Here is a 23,666-nt window from a genome sequence, read left to right on the forward strand (position 1 = left end):
AGACTCGAGACTTACTTGTGACTTGCAAAACAATGACTTGGTCCCACCTCTGCATCTCAGGAGGGATTGTGATCCACTCCTCTTTACAGATCCTTAAGGTTTACTGGCTGTCGTTTGGCAACTCGAAGTTTCAGCTCCCTCCACAGATTCTCTATAGGATTGAGGTCTAGAGACTGGCTAGGCCACTCTATGACCTTAATGTGCTTCTTCTTGAGAAGATTTTACAGTACATGGCCCCATCCATTTGCCCCTCAATGCGGTGAAGTCGTCCTGTACCCTTAGCAGAAAAACAGCCCTTAAGCATAATGTCTCCACCTCCGTGCTTGGATGGTGTTCTTAGGGTCATAGTCAGCATTTCGCTCCCTCCAAACACGGCGAGTCGAGTTAATGCCAAAGATCTCAATTTTGGTCTCATCTGACCACAGCACTTTCTCCCAAGCCTTCTCTGAATCATTTACATGTTCATTGGCAAACTGTGCATGTGCCTTCTTGAGCAGGGGGACCTTGCGGGCACTGCAGGATTTCAGTGTGTTACCAATGTTTTGCTTGGTGACTGTGGTCCCAACTGCCTTAAGATCATTAACAAGCTCCTCCCGTGTAGTTCGGAGCTGATACCTCACCTTTCTCATGATCATCCTTACCCCATGAGGCAAGATCTTGCACAGAGCTCCAGCCATTGATGGTTGTTTTGTATTTCTTCCATTTCCGAATAATCGCACCAACAGTTGTCTCCTTCTCACCAAGCTTCTTGCTGATGGTCTTGTAGCCCATTCAAGCCTTGTGCAGATCTACAATCTTGCCTCTGACATCCTTTGACAGCTCTTTGGTCTTGCCGATGGTGGAGGGAGAAGTTGGAATGGAAGATACAGATTGTGTGGACAGGTGTCTTATACACCTAACGAGCTGACATTAGGAATAACTTCTTAAAGTGGCAGGACTAATCTGTGTTCTACATGGGCACATAACCAATCTGTGGGAGCCAGAATTCTTGCTGGATGGTAGGGGATCAAATACTTATTTCATGCACTGAAATGCAAATCAATTTCTAACCTTTATATAATGAGTTTTTTTGGTTGATATTCTGTCTCTATCCGTTAAAATAAACCTACCATAAAAATCACAGACCCTTCATTTCTTTGTAAGTAGGCAAACTTACAAAATCAGCAGGGGATCAAATAAATATTTCCCCCACTGTAATAAAGATAAATCACGTTAGTAGGGAGCCCACAATAATTAGAAACACATTAACTGATGTTGAAATGTCACAAAAACTCAATTGCACCTAATAAAGTGCTGTTCAACGTTAGTTCATGGAAACTAATGTTTTAAGTAATGTTAACACGCAGCATGAATGAGCAGACTTTAAATGTTAAGAAATGTAAATGTATAAAAGAGCATAAACTACGATTATTAATGTTTTAAAGAGGCGTACAAAATAAGTTATTAATGTTAATAAATGCATTAGTATAACAGTTAAAATGTTACCAACTAATGCTGTAAACCAGTCATGCTCATTGTGGGTTCAAGTTAGCAAATGCATTAAGTAATGTTAATAAATACAACCTGCCTTACCATTATTTCGTTATTTATATTATTTGTGATTTTTGCTGAGATGTTGCTATTTGCTGAAACTTAGGTTTAGGGGGTTTAATTGAGGAAAGGTGCGTTATTACTTTTCTTTTTGCAGCTGGATATGAAACAAAATCCCATAGACTTACGTACATTGAAAGAGGGACCCAAGCCATAAATAATGAGAAAAAAATCACAGAGACTTGAGTCGAGCAGTAAGCAACCACTCAGAATACACCTGATAAAAACACTTAAAACACCGTAGCAACTGCATAGCAATGCCCTAGCAACCACTTACAGCACCCTAGTATTGTTTTCTTCCAGTTTATACTATTTACTATATATTTGTATTTGCTTTTTATTTGAAAGTACTGTATATGAAGTAATAATTAGTTCAAGTAAAGGGTTACAATAAACATCCAAGTGAGTAGATGAGCCAGAGTGAATCCATTTTCACAAAAGGAAATACTAATGGAGAAAATGTCAGGATGTCAGGCTAGTAAATGTAATGGCTATCCATAAATTTGACTAATACTTTTGACAAGAACAGCTGGCTGAATTAGTTATTTGCTTGCAACTCGCAAATATGCAATCAGAGAAGCACTTTCTCCCATTTCCAGACACATTAATCTAAGTCCATCTCCATATCCCGAAAAATATTCTAGGTTTGCTTTCCAGGCATGAGCATATGAGAAAAAGCATAGTTATAAGAGCCTAATAGTTTTAAATTCTGGTATAGGTCAATAATAAATATGCAAAAGCCATTTCCTCCACATGCAATCTCAAAAAGAGACTTTAACAAAGCAGCCCTTGAATGACACTAATTAAACCGATTCAGCAGAGGGTTGGATTGCGCTGCAGTGTGGACTGCTAATTATTGTTGTCAGGCAGAGTGCAGGTGTGTCACACGGCTCAGTCTGAACGCATTTGGCTTTGGCAGACAGTGAGATAGGACTTTATTTTCATGCTTAATGAGAGAGTACAGGTGCTGAACTGTGTTAGCTGGCCACTGGGATTACCGTCGTCCCAGCGTTTTGCTGAACCTCGCTGTCTGAGCCACACAAAATAGGTAGAATAGGGTGCTAATTGCAAAATCGTATCAGAAATGTCCATCATTTCAGCGCGTTTGAAATTACCGTCGCATTGTGGAAGAGTCAGAGGGAAACTGTTCCTTTGATGCAGATTAATTAATAATTAATTTAATGACTTGAGATTACTTTTTGATATATATATAATATATATGATATATTAATAATAATAATAATAATAACAATAATAAATTATTATTATTAATTATTTTTGTTGTTGCTGTTGTTAGTATTATTAAAATGTAGTTCAATGTGATTTTTGTGTGCTTGGAATATATAACTAAATGTAACATTTAATGTTTTTGTGTTTTTAATTATTTTAAATTGTGTGTGTATATATATAATCATAGCGATTTTAATTAATTTAAAATTATGCATTAAATTAAAGGTAATTAAATTTAGCATATTTGGAGTCTAACTTGCATGCAACTCGATTAGTCTTTGTAAATAATTATAAATAATATTTGTTAACAACAACACCATTAATAATAACAAAATAACAATAATAATAATAATAATAACAAAATGACTATGTAATTATTAAGTTACATGCAAATTATTAAATGAATAATTATTAAATTAAAGGACATTAAGCTCAAATTATTTTATTTTATTTTTGCACATTTGGAATATTAGATGTAAGTTTTAAATTGTAGCCTGTGTGGTTTCACAGTTTTGCTTCAGTTCACAGGTTCATTTAAGGCACTGGGCCACAACCTAGACCTGCAAAACTGCCATGCTGTTGTTTTGGCTGAGAAAAAAAACATAATTATTCATGATGAAAATAGAACAGAAGTTGAAACAACAAACAAAGTCTCGGGGGTCTTGCATATTTAAAGGCAGCCATGCAAAAGACCTCCTCTCTGCATTCAAAACCGCGCACCCGCATCCAATAAAGTCCAGAGTCATCAAACATTAATCTTAACAACACTCTGCAATATGAAATGAATTTCATGACATGAAAAAGGGGCACTTTACAAAACCTGAGGTGCAGATGTCAAAGCAGTGTATATTTTGACCACGGCACTCACAAATCTCTTTTATAATCTCCAGACTGGACCTCTCCATCATTATAGATTCACAGTGCAAAGCAACACTCATTTTCATGGTGCCGCCATGGTAACCAGACACACCATTTACTCCAAGGATCTCAAGACTGTACTTCCCTCTAGGCTAACGCCAATACACATTTCTTCAGTAGAGCCGATAAATAAATAAACAATTAAAACCAGAGGAATGTATTGACCAACTGCCACGCACATTTTAGCTTCAAGCTCTGCAATAAAGGTCTAGCTTGAGTTGTGGATTTGTTTTGATCGGAAAACAGAATAAATCCACTTTAAATGATCACAAGAGGTTTAGCAATACTCTGTGTACAGATTTAAATGTCAGTCATGTCTACCTGAAACTGCATCATGCCGCTGCCTATAGTATTATTTTAACAGACAATGTAGACATGTACACTACTGTTCAAATGTCTGGGATCAGCCATGTTTGTCTTTATCCATTTATTTATTTGTTTATTTATTTTAATTCCGCGAGGACAAATTAAATGTTATCAAAAATGACAATAAAGACATTTAAAATTTTACAAAATATTTATGTCGTTCTACAAACTTTCTATTCATCCAGAACCCTGAAAAAAATACACCCACACTTCATTGTGCAGCACAATCATTTTCAACTACTACTACTAGTAATAATAATAATACATTTGAAATATTTCTTGTGCAGCAAATCAGCATATTAGAATGATTTCTGAAGGATCATGTGACACTGAAGACTGGAGTAATGATGTTGAAAATTCATTTTTGCATCAAAGGACTATAATTACATTTTAAAAGATATTAAAATAGAAAACTGTTTTTTTAATGGTAATAATATTACTTTAAATGTAATAATATTACTATTTTACTGTATTTTTGATCAAATAAAAGACTTAAAAAATCATTTAAATATTGTACAGACCCCAGAATTTTGATCAGTCATGTTTACACACACACACACACACTCACACACACACACACACACACACACTCACGTCTGGTTTACTATCCTTGTGGGGACTCTCCATAGGCGTAATGCTTTATCTACTGCACAGACTGTATTTTCTATTGCCCTACACCTAAACCTAAACCTACCCCTTACAGCAAACTTTCTGCATTTTTTGATTTTCAAAAAAAATTAATTCTGTGTGATTTATTAGCTTGTTTACCCATGGGAACCTCAATTTAGGTCCCCATCGTGACATGAGTCCCCATGAGTCTGTGTGTATTCAGGTTTAAGTCCCCACCAGAATAGAAAAACAGGTACACACACACACACACACACACACAGGCACACCTTTGTCTGAATGAAGTGTGAAAATCTATTCTTCTTGCACCTCTCTAAAATACAAATGTGAGAAAAAAGGTTTTCCACCGGTTTTTACCTGGATGAGAAGCAAAACATCTTCAGCAAGTCCTGAATTCTTAATGAGTTTTACCTCAGCTGTGTTACGGATGACTGAAAACTCCATAAACACCTTGCCACATTATAGTGCAACCACAGTTACAATCCTGCCTCACAAACACTTTTAAATCTAATACTATGGACAAACAGACAAGCTGCATTAACAGCGATTGTGACATATCGATTATCAAAGAAAATCTTCTTTTTTTTTTGCTTTGGTCACCAAGTTTGTAAAAATTAGCAAAACAATGTAGTACAGTAGAGCACAATACAAGTGCATAGGGAACGACATTAAGGTGTGCACATCTGATGAAATATGTTGTTTCCTAAATTAAATAATTTGACTATATAATGTCATTGTATTAATGTCAAAGAAAATAATTAAAATATGACCTGGAAAATATTTACTGTATGTTAAATATACTGGATATGTCTTAAGATATAAAATAATCCTAGTTAGATTTTAATTTGCATCATTTGTATTGCACTTACACCTTTTTTTTCATAAAAAGCCTATATATACTGTATATATAATTCATTGTTAATCATAAATCGCATTATCACATAATCGAATGAAATTGATAGCCCGAAAATATACATATATTTACAATATATACAATGACCTAATTGGTTCTTGCATGTAAAGCATTCATATTTGATGAGCTTCATATGTATGCATTGATCAATGTTTATATGTGACAACTGGCCTAGATTAAATCTGTTCACCATATAAAGCGATCGGGTCTCTTCAGAAAACTTGAGCTGCTCGATTCAAATTGATTACATAATGAACTTCTGTCTTTATGACTTTTCTGAAGCTTGAAATTTTTAGTTGCATGAACTTTCTGCCGATAGACAAAATAATGTGAGAATATTAAAAATATCTCTGTTTGTGTTACCAAGATAAATGAAAGCCTTATGGCTTATTTGGACGGATGATCTCGTAAGTAAATGATAAAAGACTTCATTTTTGGTTGAACTAACCCTTTAAAAAGGTTTTTGTAGCACCATGCTTTAAAACCCTTTTTTATTATTATTATTTCAAAGAATGTCCATTTTATATTTTCATGTTCCTCAAGTAATACATCAGTCCTACATCAAATGGCACACCTGCAGTCTTGCCGACTTGAAATGGCCTTCTGTAACCAAACAGTCTATGCGGCATTACGTCACCAAAGCAAGGACCCAGAGAAGGCTTAGGGCGACGGGGCCATTGTGTGGTTTTCATTATTTATAAAATCCAACCTCGTTTTGCATCGTCATGAAGTCACGTGCCACCGGTGTAAACACTCTCTCGCAGCTCTAGTTACGGTGTTTGAGCAGATATAATCACATTCGAAATCCTGAATATGAGGCCAGAGATGAAGGGGAAAGAAAGAGGGCCTAAGCGCTTAAATAGAAAAAAGACTGTTTGAAGTTAGATTTTAACAGACAAGCCCTTCATAGTCCCGGTAATTGTGGAGCGTAATGAGAGAGAGGCTTTGATGGATGGATTAAGACCGGTCTTAAGTCTGCAGTCTCCAGAGTCCCTGTGTAAACTCTGATTTGAGTCAGTGGCACCACAGAGGCAGACTGCTCTTACTCACCCACCCGGACTCTGTCATTACTTTTTCTTTTATTCTCTTTTATTTCTCCTCAGCCTCATCAATAGGGTCAGGTATCATACACTCTGCAATTCCTCGTGTCCTGTGTGCACAAGCACACACACGTGAAATAGAAACATCCCTGAAGGCTGAGATGGAGCAGTGGTGAAGCTCTTGGCGCTGATGACAATGAACAAAATAACTAGTTGTTAGTCACGTTTCACATTTGTTTTCTCTGAAAAGCTTTTTCATGTTGATAAGAGTGGAATTATGTAGTGCAGGGATGTTCAAACCCACACCGTTCAGGCATTTATGCATCCAGGCTCATTGGAAAAAGTGGCTGTTGTGACATTCTGCAAAATGATTGTGTTGCGTCTTGCACAAGTGAAATGCGCGGTGAGTGGCATTTTTCAGATGAATGTGAATCTGGCAACTTTTTAGTATGTTGATTGTTGTATGCATCATGGAAGTTTGGAAATGTAATGTCCGATGAGTGGCGCTAAAAGGTAAATGTTCTATCGCGATTGAAAATAACTTACACTAAACCCTACCTTGAACCGAACCAATATTATTAACAAAAGCAAATGTGAAACGGAAACACATTTGCTGAAGCAACCATGCCATTTCAGCTTTAGCTTCAAGTTTTTGTGCTTGTTTATCAAGTGTTGTGACTGTTGTGATTTCACATGACTCGAATCTGAGCTTTCCGCATAGCAAGTGCACTACCAGGTGAGCTACTGAGCAAGTTTATTTTTCTGAAAGAAAGTCCACATATACTACAGTTTAAAGATTTAGGATTGGTAAGATTTTAAAGCCTAAAAAAATTTAAACCTTACATATGAATTTGACATATGTGATGCATATGTTGAAATGTGTATCAGTTTACAAATTATGCACTATGGTAAATGCGGTTGGGTATCAAGAACTGGTTCCGTTTTAGAACCGTTTCCACATGTTCATGATTCAATAAGATACACATTTAAATTCCACTGTTTAATTCCTGTGTGCACATTTTAATGTGAACATTGAAGTGCAAGAAGATGCGAAAGAGAACTCAATTCAGCACTCGTGCACTGTTTTCATGCTGCATAAAAATCCAAAACATGCACACAAAAAGCCGCCTCTCATATAGTACTCAAATACTGAATTGAGTTCTCGTTTGCATCTTTTTGTGCTTAAACGGGCAAATACACACAAAATGATGTCAAAAGATCTGCATCCACGCAGTCTTAAAATGACAGCAGCCTAATAAACGTGCTGTGTCATTAATGCTAATCATAAAACAAAAGAAAATCACTCACTGATCTTGAGTGAATGACTTTTGTAACTTTAATGAGGATTAATCAAATTTGTATTTATAAAAAGAAAGCCTTCGCCTTGCTTATTTACATTTGATTACATTTGATTTCAATTTCTGTATCTGAACTTTGTTCAGTTGTATTAATCTTTTCTTTTAAATTTTCTTATTGTATTACTGACTGTATACTTCTTAATAATAATGTTTGAAATTTATATTTTGCTTTGGTAATTTGTGTTCTGTAGTGTTCTGTAGGCTGTTGATTTTGTTCATGGTGTTTAGCTGCAACAGAAAGTTTTGCAAAAAGACAGAATATGTGTTTGATATCTAAATGTTTTTTTATTTTTTATAAATTTCTTTAGCTTGTCGAAATTGAAACTGGAAATTGATAAGAATCGGAATCGATAAGCAAAATTGGTATTGGAATCAGTATCGATAAAAGTGTTTTGAGGTCAAACATTTGGTGCAAGGAACCACACAAAAATAATTCTTTATTAATCAATAATCTGCCCCTTTAATTTTGTGTGAAAAGGAAAAACAAGTTTTCCACTAATATTAATTTCAGCTGGAAACAGCAGTGGATTGTATGTACTGTATAAGTATGTTTTTGTTAGTTTGCAAAAATGTAAGTAGAGATGCATGCTTTTCCAATTAGCTTATATTGCGTTTATGGGTGCTGTTCTCAAATTCACTCGACGCAAATGAAAAACCCAAACGTCAATAGGTGTAATTTGAGTTTTCACGAGATGGCCTGCAATTTCTGATTTGACACATATCATTTCCTAGCAGGATAATGGATTAAGTATGGATTAAGGACCGTATGTCTTCCTCTGAATTGCACAGGTTTAATAGCGGGCTGCTCGGGACGCAGAGGAGACTGCACGACCCTGAGCGGGCACTGCCTCCGGGAACAGCCCATTAGTGGTGTAATTACAGCCTGGGTGTGATAACCATACTACACTTCACTACCCACCACACACAGACTTTATTGCAGGTGTACATTACTTAATGCCTTCATTACCTAAGACAATCACTTAATTATATAGTCTGAGGAAGAACATCAAATGCACGTCAGAATCAATTTGAAGGCTGATAACGGAGGTGGTAGAGCTGTTTATTGCCAACCTGACAAGTGCGTCAGTTAGATCAAAGCTTTTCAGGGAACCCCTTGAAAGGGCTATTACTGTGATTGCACATAGCAGGTTATCTTTTTGGATCAATGAGCTAAAGATACTAGAGATAAAATGAACGCCGCCTAAACTCACAAATTTCATTGGAATAGTTTTGCTTTTGGGTGAAACTGGATGAATATGTTACTGTCTCATACCATTTATTTCATTTTTCTTGTCAAATGTTTATAAGATATGATATCATAATTCACAGTTTAGGCCTGGTAAGATTATTAAGTATAATCTTACTTCTTAATGTATTTTTGATAAATGCAGTAAAAAAAAACAGTAATATTATAACAATTTAAAATAATTGTAATATTACTCCAGTCTTCAGTGTCACATGATCCTTCAGAAATCATTCTAATAGGCTGATTTGCTGCTCAAGAAACATTTCATATTTCTATAAATGGTCGTTCACCTTAATATTTTTTGTGGGAAACAAGATGCATTTTTAAGACTCCTCGATAAATAAAAAGTTCAAAAGAACAGCATTTAGAAATATTTACTGAAATAGAAATAGAAATATTTCAGTTATCCGACAATTTCAGTTGTCAATTTAATGAATCCTTGCTAAATGAAAGTATTAACTTCTTCTTTTGAAAGGTAATGTACACACCCGTGTGTCATTAAAAACCTTTAAGGTATTTTGAGTACAGACAATAGTGGAAACCATTGACTACATTTATACAATTTGCTGATATTTATTTGCATTAAACGTAAACATTGCATCACTCCATCCATTTCCTAGTAATTGGGCCAATGACCTTGGTGTTGCTAGCACCATGCTCTAATGTAACATAATGCAGTCCAGTTGAGTCAGACATAGTAATGTGTTTTGGTAAAAGTTGCCCATCTGTCCATTAAATGGCAAATGGGAAGACCATTATATAAAGAGCATTTATCAAGAGCCATCACATTATTGTAATGCATGTTATTGTAAAGCAGTGCCCTATTTTGTTAGAATAGCATGTTTAATTAACAAACAGACATTTAATTCCACAGTCTGAGGTCCTCGAAAAAGCACAAACTCCAGCGTAGCCACACTGACCTCCCTTAAAAGTCTACAATACCGATGTCACCAAATTACCTTTAAAGAGCTTTAAAGAACATTTATTTGAAAACATGAATCTACTATTTGAAACTAGACCTTAGTGGCTAGATTGAGTTTAGACGTCTAGTGCTCACATCACATGTGGAGAAGAGTAGAAATATATTAAGATCCCTCTCTCACTATACATGCTGAAGAATACGCAAGAGATGGATCAATATCTAATTTGCCGTCCTCTGTATTTCTCCACATGACAAATGTAAGTACTTATGCTCATCTTCTCCGAATAAATAAAAATCTAAACCAATGGAGAGGCAGACATACTTCAAAGTAAAACACATATTAGACCTATTATTATATGTGGTTCATAAGTACCATACAGTATTGACAAGAACTTTGCATTAAAAGGTCACATCAGTTACCTTGAAAGTTCAATTATGTTGTGAGCTAAACCTTTTGCTTTTAAAATCTTAATCTCGAAGCAAAACTAGTTCAAAACCACTGGGAAGTACTACTAAACCATAGAAGACCATAATGGCCCATCTTAATCACAAGGCCTGGGATGCTTCCCCTCATTTGGTATGAAGTATGCTTTTGAAACACAATATGGTTTATGTGAGTATCTTATTAACCAGCTATTAAAATAAACATTAGTTTTAAACTATGGCTCCACTTGGTATTACCTCAAAAGGAATATGTAATGCAATTATCACCAACACTAAGCAAGCAATTAACATTAAAATTGGGCAATTATGTGACCTCATTTGATCAAAAGAGTTGCCATGCCAACAATCACACTGTATATCTGAGGCACTATTGTGAATTGTGGAAGAGAAAAATAGGAAAACACTGATCATGACATTTAATTGAAAAACAAATTAGCCAATAATGAATATAATTATTATTAATATCATGCAACTAGATTACATCTGCTCAACTTAAAACGTACTGTATGTACGCATTTATGTATGCTTTTAAATATGTGAGAAGGAGAGCTTCTCCAACTGTGTCTTGGTTCCTCCCAAACGTTCCTCATCTATTTAAATCTCTTAGGGAGTTTTAGCTTGCCAATGTCGAGTTGGCTTGCTCACTGGGGGTTTAAGGCACTATTCTTTGTAAAGCTGCTTTTTGAACAATAAGTATTGTGAAAAGCTCTATACAAATACATTGAATAGAGGTGTTCAGTTTGTAGCACTAATACCCAGAAGGGAATTAGCATTTTTGAGCCATGGGTTCTCCCAGGAATTTCTAATGGGCATTTAGAGCAGCAGTCTGTGGATAACATTACCTGAAGTGTCCTATTTTGTTCTGCAACATAAATTACACACAGTCACACCTCAGATAATATTCTGAAACTGTTGTGTGGTGTACAATGATTTCATGCTAGATATTGCAACAGTCACGACTCGTTTACTTCAGGAATAGTTAGCAAGTTGGATGCAGCATGACTGTGCAGTTAGGTTTATTTCATCTTTCCCTTTTTTTTTTCGCCAACACTACTAAAATTTACAGCACACAGATTATACATTTACATTAAAGTATGACTGTGTGTAGCTTATGTTGTAGAACAAAACATTAAAGTCTCTTAAAGTAATAATCACATCTTATTTTATAAAACTTTAGAAATTAGGCTTACTGCAAGAGACTGAGCACGATGAGCGTGAAGACTGCCATGATGATGAAGGGCATCCCGGGGAAGGTAGGCAGGGTCAGGGGGTACAGCCCGTTAAAGATCGTAGCAGCAATAAGGATGCAGGTCGCTTCCACTGAGGCCGCGAAGGAGAACATGGCACCTGAGGACATCAACATTCAAGTCAATAAAGACGTGAAACAGACATCCAGTGAAATTCAGCTGAACCAGGCTTAGTTTGCTAGTGAGAAATACATTTTAGTGAATTACATTTTTATGTGATTAAGAGATTATTATTTTTATTTTATTGATTTACTTGTTTATTTTTTGTAACAGTAAAATGTTACAATTAGCTTGCTGGTTCAACATATAAAGAAAATTGACTATTTATAACTTTTATAACATGAATGGGAAATCACAACACACACAAAAAAGCTGTCATAAATATTTATATCACTATTAATTATTATTATTTATTTATTTTTATCTTAAATTTTGTTCAGCAAAAAAAAAAAAAACAGTTTGTGCTGTAGTCCTTTGTACTCATTAATTTAGTTTATGGGACAAATAAAGTATTCTTCACACTAAAACAAACACTACAACAAACTTCTGTTAAATTTTGTCCATATTTAAAATGTATACATTTGACAGCCAGTTTTATCCAAATGAACTGTGCTTGAAAAAAAGCTACATTTTGGCTATATCGGAGGTCCCATTGGACAATGGCCTGTGATAACACATTTCCACAGATATTAACATCATAAATCTTGTATTATCAAAAATAATAAATAATAATAATAATGATAATAACAATGTACATTTATAACTCCTTGTGTTTTTACAATGGCGTTAAATTAAAGAAACTAGTCACTGCGTGAGTGTCTTTCTCTCTTCTGACCAAAATAATCAATTTTTCAATATTTTTTCCCCTTTTGTAAAGTCATAACACTATTGTGCTAATTATGTTTTCTTTTTTATCTTTTGCTATATTTGTTGTACTTTTCTGTCATTACCATTAAAGTTACCCATCTTTGCTGACTTCTGCTTCTGAGAACCTGAGAATTATGTAAACGGTCCATGGAAAATAATAAAAAGCCTTTAAAGCCTGAGGGGAGGGAAAATGTTTTGTTGGAGGTATTTTTAATGTATTTATTTTAATACGTTTATTTTATTTGAAATGAACAAACGAACAAATAAATGGGTCCCACTTTATATTAAGTTGTCTCAACTACTATGTACTTACATTTAAAATTAATCACTTGGTAGTACAATGCACTTATTATGTACTTACATGTTTTTACAATGTACTTAAAAAAATACCTGCATGTAATTACATCTGTAATTAATTTCAGTAATTACATTCATAATTACACTGTTGACCATCCCTTACACCTAAACCCACCCTGGTGCTCCTCATTTGGGAGTCATATCTTCATGGTCAAAAGTGACCGGACACCTGAAACGTAACATTTTTCGCCCCAGTAAAATCAATGTCATGTATTTTTGTTCAATAATATTTTTTCTTTTTGATTTTGTATTTTGAGATAATTTCATGGCACTAATTAATATTTATGCAATAATTATGATGAATTTCTGCCCACTGAAAATAATACAAAATTTTAAAAAATATCTTTTTATATTACTTTTCAATTAATGCAGTATTTTATGTTAAAATAGAGTCAATGCCTTTAAAATCCCATTTTTGAAGCCAGATTAGTGCCATCTGGGGGGAGTAAAATAAGAAAAACATCTGCAATTCCATGGTTTAGCCCATAGATTCCTATATAGCTCTATATAAAAGGCCTATAAATTCTCTAATTGTTTTTAAACTTTGTGGGTTGTGGGTTTGGATATATATTTAGACATTCTCAAAGACAACTTAGTGTAAAGGTTTAGTTTTTTTTGGCTTGAAATGTTGATTTGAAGCGTCAGTTTTTGAATTATTATTACTACAGTCATACCTGAACACAGAGAAAGTATTTTGTTACACAAAACATTAAAATTCTATAAAAATGTAACAAAAATGAACAGAAATGTTTAATCAGAGCTTAATCCTTCTGGGTTTGATCTGATTTCAACCTCTTATTTCAGTTTTCTGACTCGTTTTGGCTATATGTTAATAGCCATACCAATTAATTTGAGTGTGTATAATTGTGTATGTTTGTGTGTGTGTCTGTGATTGTGTGTAAGTGAGTGTGTGTTTGAGTGAGTGTGTCTGTTTTGCACTCTTGATGTTTTAGAGTGCAACCCCTTCCTTGCTGTCCATTTTGTTACTGCATTGTAGTTGAATTATTGCTTTTATTTTACATATTTGCTGTGTTACAGTCACACCAGTTCATAGGTGTGTGTGTGTATAAGTGTGTGTGTGTGTGCGTGTGTGTGTGAGTGGATGTGTTGGTTTTGCACTCTTGATGTTTTAGAGTTTCACCCTGTCATTGCTGTGTACTTTTTTCTGCATTGTGTCAGATATGTAGATTGTACATTCTGAGAATTTTTGTGTTTTTGTCGATTTCCCATTAATTTCCTATGGTCGGTCATTTTTGACCGAAGACCACAAGTGTGACTTTTTTTTTACGACCACTTAGTCTGCTCGAATCATGCCCTCAATTTTTTTGTGTGTTCACATTCTAAATGCCATAAAAGTCACCAAGTTTCGTACCATTCCAATGAAGCTGTGATTTAAAAAAATTCAAAACATCATTTTTTTGGTCAAAAGTGACCGAAGAGCACCAGAAGGTTTTAAACGTACCCATACCACCAAACCCTAACCTTACCCGTATCCCACCTCAATAGCAGCAAAAGTGTTTAGCAATACAATATGAACACAATGTACAATGTATTAATTTTTTTATTTAAGTACATAGTAGTTAAGGCCACTTAATATAAAGTGGGACCAATAAATGAATACATAGTGAAGCCCAACATTTACCCCCTAAATTAAAAACATGTGTTTCTAATAAAGATATCTGAAACATTGTGGATAAAGCTAGCGCCGTTTCATTAATATGCCATGGATGCACCTGAAATTCATAACCTATGATTTTATCTGAATGAAAGAATAATAGCCGTAGAAACTGAGGTCTGTGCAGTAGATCGTTGGCATGAATAATGGTTTGATCCACTTTGATAAAATATCTCGGTGAGCTACGCAGAACTTCGTGACTGCTCTGACTAACTGGAGCAGAATGAGTCGCGGAGCATCAGGGCAGCCCGTAAGTGCCTGGAGCATGCAATACGTATTGATCTTCACCGGAGCTGGAAGTTGTGTGAGTGCCCTGGAATGACTAGAAACTGCAATAGAGTCAGTGACACATGCAATCTGAGACACAAGCCGAGGAAACGGCTGTCAAAGTGGAGAGAGGCGGCTTGCACGGTGAAAACAGTGCATTTATGGATGGGAATGGCCTGTCATCACTGTGTCCTTTCACAGTTGTATCACTCTTGCATCAACAGGAAAATAAATAAAAGTAATGGGAAGAAAGATGTTTGTGTCCACAGACTAAATGGATATTTCTTTTCGGTTTGGCTTTCAGCTGCTGTGAGTAGTGGAAACAAGCCGGGGTGGATATATGAATATGAAAGTCTATTCAAGATGTTGTTTGTTGTTGCTCTGTTCCTCCTGTATTGTTTTCCACTTAGCCGAGTTTGATAATTCTATGATTTTCTTGAGAAAGCCGGTGTTCAGTTCCCCGGTTAATTATGCATACTGCGACGCCTCTCATTAAGGATTTGTGAAAGGACAATAGAGATTAAATCTTGGGCTTTTAGCTACGTTATCAGGCAGAAACAAATGTCAAAGAAAGTAAAGATTTAAAAGAAAGGCATGACTCAAATCTATTTGTCATATGAAGGTCAAAGCAGTTTCCCCAGGATATTTCAGCTCATTTGTGGGCTTGTAGAACAGACAGGGAGAAGAAAGGGATGCTGTGATGTACACATTACTCAATGCAATAAACTCTAATAAAAACAAACACAGGGATGGTTTCAGATGATAATACGATGGTACTGAGTGATTACTAATGTACATTCATGGTATTCCCTCTAAGACAACTGAATTTATTTGTATAGGCTTTTTTTTAAATAACATACAGTTTCAAGCAACTAAAGGTTTTTACTTATTATGGTACATGTACAAAAACATAGTATTACTATGGTATATATTCTGCAAATACATACATGCATGCATATGTACATATTTAACCATGATACCATAACAAACAAATTAGTATTACCATGGCATCTCCCTTATGAAAATGACCCTAATATCATAAAACTGCTTTGTTTTTAACTTTTTGGGAGCTTTATTATGATTTTAGTTACCATAGTTTTAATACAAATGTCACCGTTTAAATGTAGTTATTGTATTAAAACTATGTATTATAAACAAACAAACAAATAAAAATAAATAAATATTTTACTATGCTATATGTCCATGAATATGTGCTATTACCATGGTATCCTATCCTAAAACCATGTTTGTTTGTTCATTTGTTTGTTTGTTTGTTTTTCAGATTGTTATATATTTTCTTACTATAGTTTTACTACAAATATCATGCTTAAAATATGGTCAGTGTAGTAAAACAATTGTAAATTTGTGGTTGTTTTGGTTTTATTATAATTTCCCAAAAGGACCATCCAAAAACCATGATTTTACCATTCATTTTACTATTATATCTATCCAAAAATTATGATTTTTACCTTCCTGCCATGTCCAAAAATTGCATTACCATGTCCATGGTATATATCTGAAAGCCACAATTTTACCACAGTATTTCTACAAAAAAAAAAAAAAAACATGATTTTACCAAGTTTGATTTTACAAGACACGTCTCTCTTATGGAAATTAACCATGTTGTTACTATTATAAAATTGCAGTAACCAAGTTTATTGGCAGATTTATTCTAATTTTTATTACAAAAGTTTAATTGTAAATATCATAGTTGAATATGGTAGTGAAAGGTTAAAGTATGGTAGTACAGTATATTACAGTAAGACAATAGAAAATATGTGGTTACTGTGGTCTTACTACAAACACCATTGATTGATTTCCAAAAGGACTATCGAAAAACCATGATATTACCATTCTGTTTTACCTACTGTGTCCAAAACCATGGACGTTCATAATCTTAGTACTTTATTTTTGTGGTGTCTCTCTCTTTCTCTCAATTAATTGTGAATTCATAACACAGTACCTTGTTCATCAGCTCCTATGATGGCAGAAGACAAAGAACGAATCACTGCTTGGCTGATACCAGATGGAGCGCCGACTACAGCAACTACAAAACCACAGGACAAACCACACAAACCAGTTCATAAAAGTGCTAAGATTAACAGTAAACAACTGCTATAGTCCTGCATAGGCCTACACTATATTAAGAAACATTGCTTAAAATTAAACATAAAGACACAAGTAACTAATCTCTCTGGTGAGACCAGAGGAATGCTAACCAGTTCTAAAATGTAAGTAAATCTAAATGGAATATTCAATAATTCATGAGCTTAATCTATATGTATGAAATTCTGCGAGGTAATTGTGATTACAAAGCATGGGCTTCTCCTAATGGCTCAGAATGTAAAGTCACTCGCTCTTCGCAGCTGCCTGATCATGCGTGATCAAGAAAAGCAGATCCTCAAGAGAACAAAAGATTTTCTGTATTTGCGTTGATGCGTATGCGGTGGGGTGTATGTGTGTGCACACGTGTCTGTGTGTTTTGTGTGTGTGTGTCGGTTCTGCACACACCACACATGCACTGTACTTCCAGAATGGAGGTTATGACTCCTGTGTGCCGCCACTGTGCCCCTCATTATCGCAGCCAACAGAAAAGACCAGCATGCAAATTCCACCCTCCCTGGCACTGACTATTCATCTGAGCCGCCACTCATCTCCCTTTAAAAGGCTTTCGTCTGCCACATCGATTAGAATAACAATTTCCACAACCATTTATTTAATTAACAGTATTAACGCCGATCCGGCTGTCTCTCCCTGAGAGTGGCCGTCTATGAAGGCCGGCACAATGTTATCATTACTTACCACTCTGAGAACACCTCTTTGGAGGTGGAGCCCCCCTAGAACAAGGCAAGGAGTTCAGACAGCAGTGAGGAATGAATGTGAACCATAAAAAGTCTGGTCAGGTAGACTGTTTTTCCAAAACATTTAGCCATTTGACTGTCTTGTTAAAACAGGCAGCTCAAGTGAAGACCGTCGGCCTCGAGTGGGAAACATTTGCTTTGTGCATGTCACATGCTGACAAAAGAAATCTACATTGTTTTAGGGAAGAGAGATGTGCTTTGATATGCTCGCTGACAGATTTGAAATAGGGTCAGTTGTGCTGTTTCTAACCATCCTAAAGTGTAAAACCTTCCAACATGACAACATGACACATATCACTACCACAACAGTACTACCAAGTCAATGTCAAATCTAAAACTAAAAGTAAAATATTAAAAATTTAAATAAATACAAGTATTTTAAAAGACTTTGATATAGTGGAATATATATGTGTGTGTGTGTGCGTGCGTGCGTGTATATGTAACCTTTAAAACTATTTATTTTTTTTATTTTTATTTTTTTTGAATGTCTCTTACACATCAAGAATAAAAAATATAGTAAAATGGTAATGTTGTGAAATAGTTTTACAATTTAAAATAAATATTTTCTATTTAAACATGTTTTAAAAGCCATTACTTCAGTCTCACATGATACTTTAGATATCATTCTAATATGCTTACTTAATGTTCAAGAAATATTTCTTACTATTATCAAGGTTCAAAACAGTAATGATGTTTAATATTGTTATGGACACCATCATGCTTTTCCAGGATTCTTTGATAAATTGAAAGTACAGAATAATATTTTTTGAAATTACAATTATTTTAAATTAAATTATTTTAAATTACAGCTGCAGTCCATAAGTTTTTCCTCTTTGTCGCCATCTCTGTTTGAAAACCTGCAATTGCAGCTGTTTGCGGAATTATCTTCCTTGCATGTGTTGTGCGGCGGCAAGACTCCAGCGCAGATGAATCTAATGTTTTGAGGAGTATGTGTGGCAGTTAGTCACTGCACCGGTGTGTGGATATTCACTGTACTTCAGAATCACAGGTTCTAGCCTACGTCTACGTGAGATATATGACCCAAAAAAAGAATTTTCCCTGGATATTGTCATCTGAACAAGTAAGTAACAAGTCTACCACGTTTGTTCTGACCAACTGAGGAAAAAAGCATTACAATAAATCACTCTACCAATGGTGATTTAATCTAAATTAGCTCATATCACATCAAACCGTGCAAATTATTATTATTGTTATACTTTATTCTCAAATTGTTAATGTTAACAACATCAGTATTGCGTGACTATGAGTATAGTGTGTATTAGCGAGTAGATTTCAATTTTTGTCTAATCTCTAATTTTCATACCACTCAAATTTCATATTAAGAAATTATTTTAACTCAAAAAGCAAATTATGCTCCCTTCGAACTGGTTGTCTTAAAAATACAAATCTTGTGTAATCCCAGGCTATCTGTAATCAGAAGCACATTTATAACTGGAATATAATTTAATTTCATTCACATGTGTTTCATAAACACATAATCCTTTCTGAATTACAATCCGCCATCAAAATTATACATTTAATTATTCTGGCTGCTGTGAGAAAAGGCTATAAACGATCCGCCACCTGCAGGATCCTAGCAGGGACAACTTCTTTATGTTTACAGACGTGAAGTAATGACGCAGCAACATGCTCGAATTTCCCGCGAAAACCTACCCATAACCGCTCAAATTACAAAACATTATTATAAGATAACCGTTGTGAATCGAGCTAAACTAAGCCTATAGTTTTGAACACTGGCTGGTTTATCTACTTGCTCAAATATTGATTTCGGATCATTTTTAACCAAAACAAAGTTACGGACTACAGCTTTAAAATTAATTAATATTATAAACGTATTTACTGTCGTACATCCAAAAATATGCAAAAACAAAATGCTGCAGGGGTGTGAACTTCATGACCTGGTGTTCTTTGGATGCAGGATTCTTTTATGTCATCAAAAAACTCATCAATCCAAGGCAACGCGTCGGTGCACATGTGTGTTGTTTTTAATGTTAAAGCCATGTGAATAAAGGCTTTTGACTTTTTCACAATATTTTCGAGTGCCTTGGATTTTGATTATTTTATTGTAGCCTTGTTCAAAAAAAGTATTAATTTATTTTTTTAATCCTTCTGGGTGGTAGTGTAATATATAATACCATTTAATAATAATTATATTACAGTATTGAATTATATCACTTTCATAAACAAAAAAATAAGCAAAAGCAAACAAATAAATAGCTTTTTTTTTACTTTATGTCAACAATAGCTTATCATAGAATATGTGTATTCAAGTCACTATATGTATGAATTGCATATTTAATGCATTTTTTAATAAATTAATAGGTCTGGACAAAATAAATCACATCATTGACCCTACTGCATCATTAACTTGACATAATGGTTTTCTCAATCATTTTTCATGCACAATAACTTTGCAAGGAGCTTTATTATGTCAATGTATCATTTATATAAATCATTTGAGTAATTTGAGTGATGGGAGCTTACCGAGGAAGACATCCATGTGTTGCTTGAGAGGGCGAGTAGGACGTAAGAGGCTATTCTGGACAAAATGCTGAGTTTTGCTAATGTCATCTCCTTCATACACCTCATCAGCACAGGAAATAGACCCAGCAGACCAAAGCCCTGCCAGAGAGCAGCACAGCAGGTTAGAGCTGAAAAACCTTGCCAAGATGAAGAAAACTGCCATCATTTGGTTGAAGTTCAGTCCATTAAATCTTTTGTATTTAAGTGCCTTGAAAAAGAGCAAAGAGTGTAATGGAAGCTAAGTAGGGATCCATTATTATGTAATCTGCTATGGATCCATTGTTGGTTACCACAATTCATTTCACTTTAAGATCTATGTATATTTTAAAATAGTTAAAATAAGGCTAAAACTGTTGAAAATATCTAAAACACAATGCATAAACCAAGATTTAAACTGTCGATCCATTTGGCTGCCATCTTGATAAATCTTTCTGCCATCTTTAAATAAGAAAAAGACAGGTACGTATATTAAATAAAATGTTTAATAAATTGAGCTTCTTTATCTCAACAATATTTATTTTAGTCTGGCCAAGATAATGCATATTCAAGAGTAGACAAACAGATGATGCACAAATGAAAAAGACCACTGACTCTTTTAATCTATAAAAGTGCAGTCACATTAGTGTAATTTGCGCAGGAAATCTGGATCCATTGTCAAAAGTGTAGCGATGTAAACCCATTTCAAACCAAACGAATTTGACGAATTTGAACTAGATGTGAAATCTGTGCAGGAAAATATTCCGCCCTCACGCGAAATTCCCATGTGGATTACTATAGACCAATTCGGAATAGACGTCACAGTTGCGTCACTTGCACCTGCATGCGCATAGTGGTTCCAAAAAAACACTGGTAACAAGTGGAGGGAAATGAGTAAAATCCATGGAATAAGAGGGGGGAAAAAATGTTGTGCCTTTGTATATCAGGATCGGAATACAAATAATTATTATAGAATACTGTCGTCAAAGATGCCATTTGAAACTAAATGCAGACGTTTAAACTGAAAGACTATGGATGAAAACTGCTACGATTACTCTACTTTTAAAGCATAACTTTGATGGTCTAAATATTCACATATGCAGCTCATAGGGGACATATTGTATTAGTTACAGCATGAAATACTATTTAAACATATTACTATTAACATTTTACATAACATTTACCTATTTTATCTCGGAATTGCAAAAATAAAGTCAAACTTTTGAAATATAAACTCAAAATTTACCTTTATTATTCTTTAATTCCATGGCTTCCATAGACTGCTACTTGAAAACAGTCATTTTCTGCCACCAGATAGTCTCCGCCCACAAAAAATGTCATCACTGTTGACAAACACCGAATTGGTCTATAGAAATGACTGGATTTTGTCTGTAAAAAATTAGCAGAATAATGGTAAATGTGGCTGCACCTTTGACTTTTCAAATGTGACTTTTATTCAAAATGCGATTGACTCTTTAAAGGTGGGACTTTCATTCATCCATCAAAAATGCAGTTGGTTAATTTAGCTGTAAGGTGGGACTAGAGTAACCAACTAAAAAAAATGTATGCGTTTATGGCCTTTCATTTACAGGACAATGGCATTTTGGGGGTTTGAAAATGCCAACTTTTCAAAGTTTCAAAGTGCAAAACGATGCTGTTATCGTCTCTTTACCAAAGTGACATCACCATCTACTGGCTTGGCGTAAATAAAACAGCATTTAAGTTGTTTTTGCATTTTAAATTATAGTGGTGTGCAATGTTCCCTCTAATTGTTTTTCTTGCTGAGCAAAACTTTTCTCTATTGGGCGGATATTTCGTCCACCTGAACAAAAATATTCTTTATACCAGACCTGTACAGCGCACATGCAAAAAAAGTGTGTAACTTTTAACTTTAACGTGCTATTTATATTTGATTTGACCCTTGATGTAACTAAATGATGTACATTTTAGGTTACCTGAGAAAACATTTTTTACAGTATATATAATACACTGCCGTTCAAAAATTTGGGAACAGTAAAGTTTTTTAAAGGGGTCCTATAATGCTCTTTTACAAAGTCTTGATTTTGTTTTGGGGGTGTACTGGAACAGGCTCTCATAGGTTGTTCGAAAAACAAAACAAAATGTGGTGTGATTGGTTAGCTGGGCCAGTGTGTGTTGTGATTGGCAGCACTCGGCGCCTGGTCGGGAAATGTCCTGCCCCTTACCATAGCAGCCTGCGAGCTTCAGTGTAAATATTGCGTCAAAATCAAATCACTTTGAGCGCGATTTAAATGATTGTAACCACTCTAAGTTCTTCTGCCTTGGGAAAGCTAGCATGTCTCCGACATAGTGATAACACTCGTTGCCTTCTCTAGTGCAGGTCTCGTCCCATTCGTCAGTATTTGTGACATCACAAATCCCGGAAAACATGCGTTGTAGTCCAAACGAGTCGTTCGTTGTAGTTTTTGAAAAGTGATTTCTGTTAAATAAAATATCTTTTTTTGAAGTGGACTTTGCTGATCTTTTTTATACTCAAACAGCAACATTACAGACTAACTAAAGGGAAAAAGCATAATAGGACCCCTTTAAATAAGTTTCTTATGATCATCAAGGCTGTATCTATTTGATAAAAAATACTTGGATAAATAAAATATAATAAAATAATATTGTGAAATATTATTGCAATTTAAAATGTAAAAAAAAAATGTTTTAATATACTTTAAAATATAAATAAATAAAAAGTTAAAAAGAACAGTGTTTATTCAAAATATAAATTTTGTGTTACAATATACACTACTATTCAAAAGTTTGGGGTTTTTCTTCTTTTTTTTAATTAATACTTTTATTCAGCAAGGATGTGTTAAATGGATAAAAAGTGATAGTAAAGACTTATATTGTTACAAAATATTTCTATTTTGAATAAATACTGTTCTTTTTAACTTTGTATTAATCAAAGAAAAAAGTATCCCAGGTTCCAAAAAAATATTAAGCAGCACAACAGTTTCAACACTGATAATAAATCAGCATATTAGAATGATTTCTGAAGGATCATGTGACACTGAAAACTGGAGTAATGATAATGAAAATTCAGCTTTGCTTTACATGAATAAATTATATTTTAAAGGCCTATATTAAAAAAGGGAAACCAATATTAGAAATTACAATAATATTTCACAATATTACTATCTATATATATACATATATATAAATACAGCTTTGATGAGCATAAGAGACTCCAT

General features: G+C 34.5%; 1 protein-coding gene across 1 annotated transcript in view; it reads right to left on the minus strand.

Moving 5' to 3' along the window:
* Positions 1-20,520, minus strand: part of LOC107582963 (proton-coupled folate transporter-like) — a 27,814-nt gene extending 7,294 nt beyond the window's left edge. Inside the window, exons 1-3 of the mRNA XM_016268985.1 lie at positions 20,434-20,520; positions 17,031-17,114; positions 11,845-12,001 (exon numbers count right to left, since the gene is read on the minus strand). Coding sequence (XP_016124471.1) covers positions 11,845-12,001; positions 17,031-17,114; positions 20,434-20,449 — 257 coding nt within the window. The 5' untranslated portion in view covers positions 20,450-20,520. The remainder of the gene's footprint in view (positions 1-11,844; positions 12,002-17,030; positions 17,115-20,433) is intronic.
* Between the last annotated feature and the right edge of the window lie 3,146 nt (positions 20,521-23,666).

This window comes from Sinocyclocheilus grahami, unplaced genomic scaffold (genome assembly GCF_001515645.1).
Source record: "Sinocyclocheilus grahami isolate Dianchi unplaced genomic scaffold, SAMN03320097.WGS_v1.1 scaffold48.1, whole genome shotgun sequence".
In the NCBI taxonomy this organism is placed as follows: domain Eukaryota; kingdom Metazoa; phylum Chordata; class Actinopteri; order Cypriniformes; family Cyprinidae; genus Sinocyclocheilus; species Sinocyclocheilus grahami.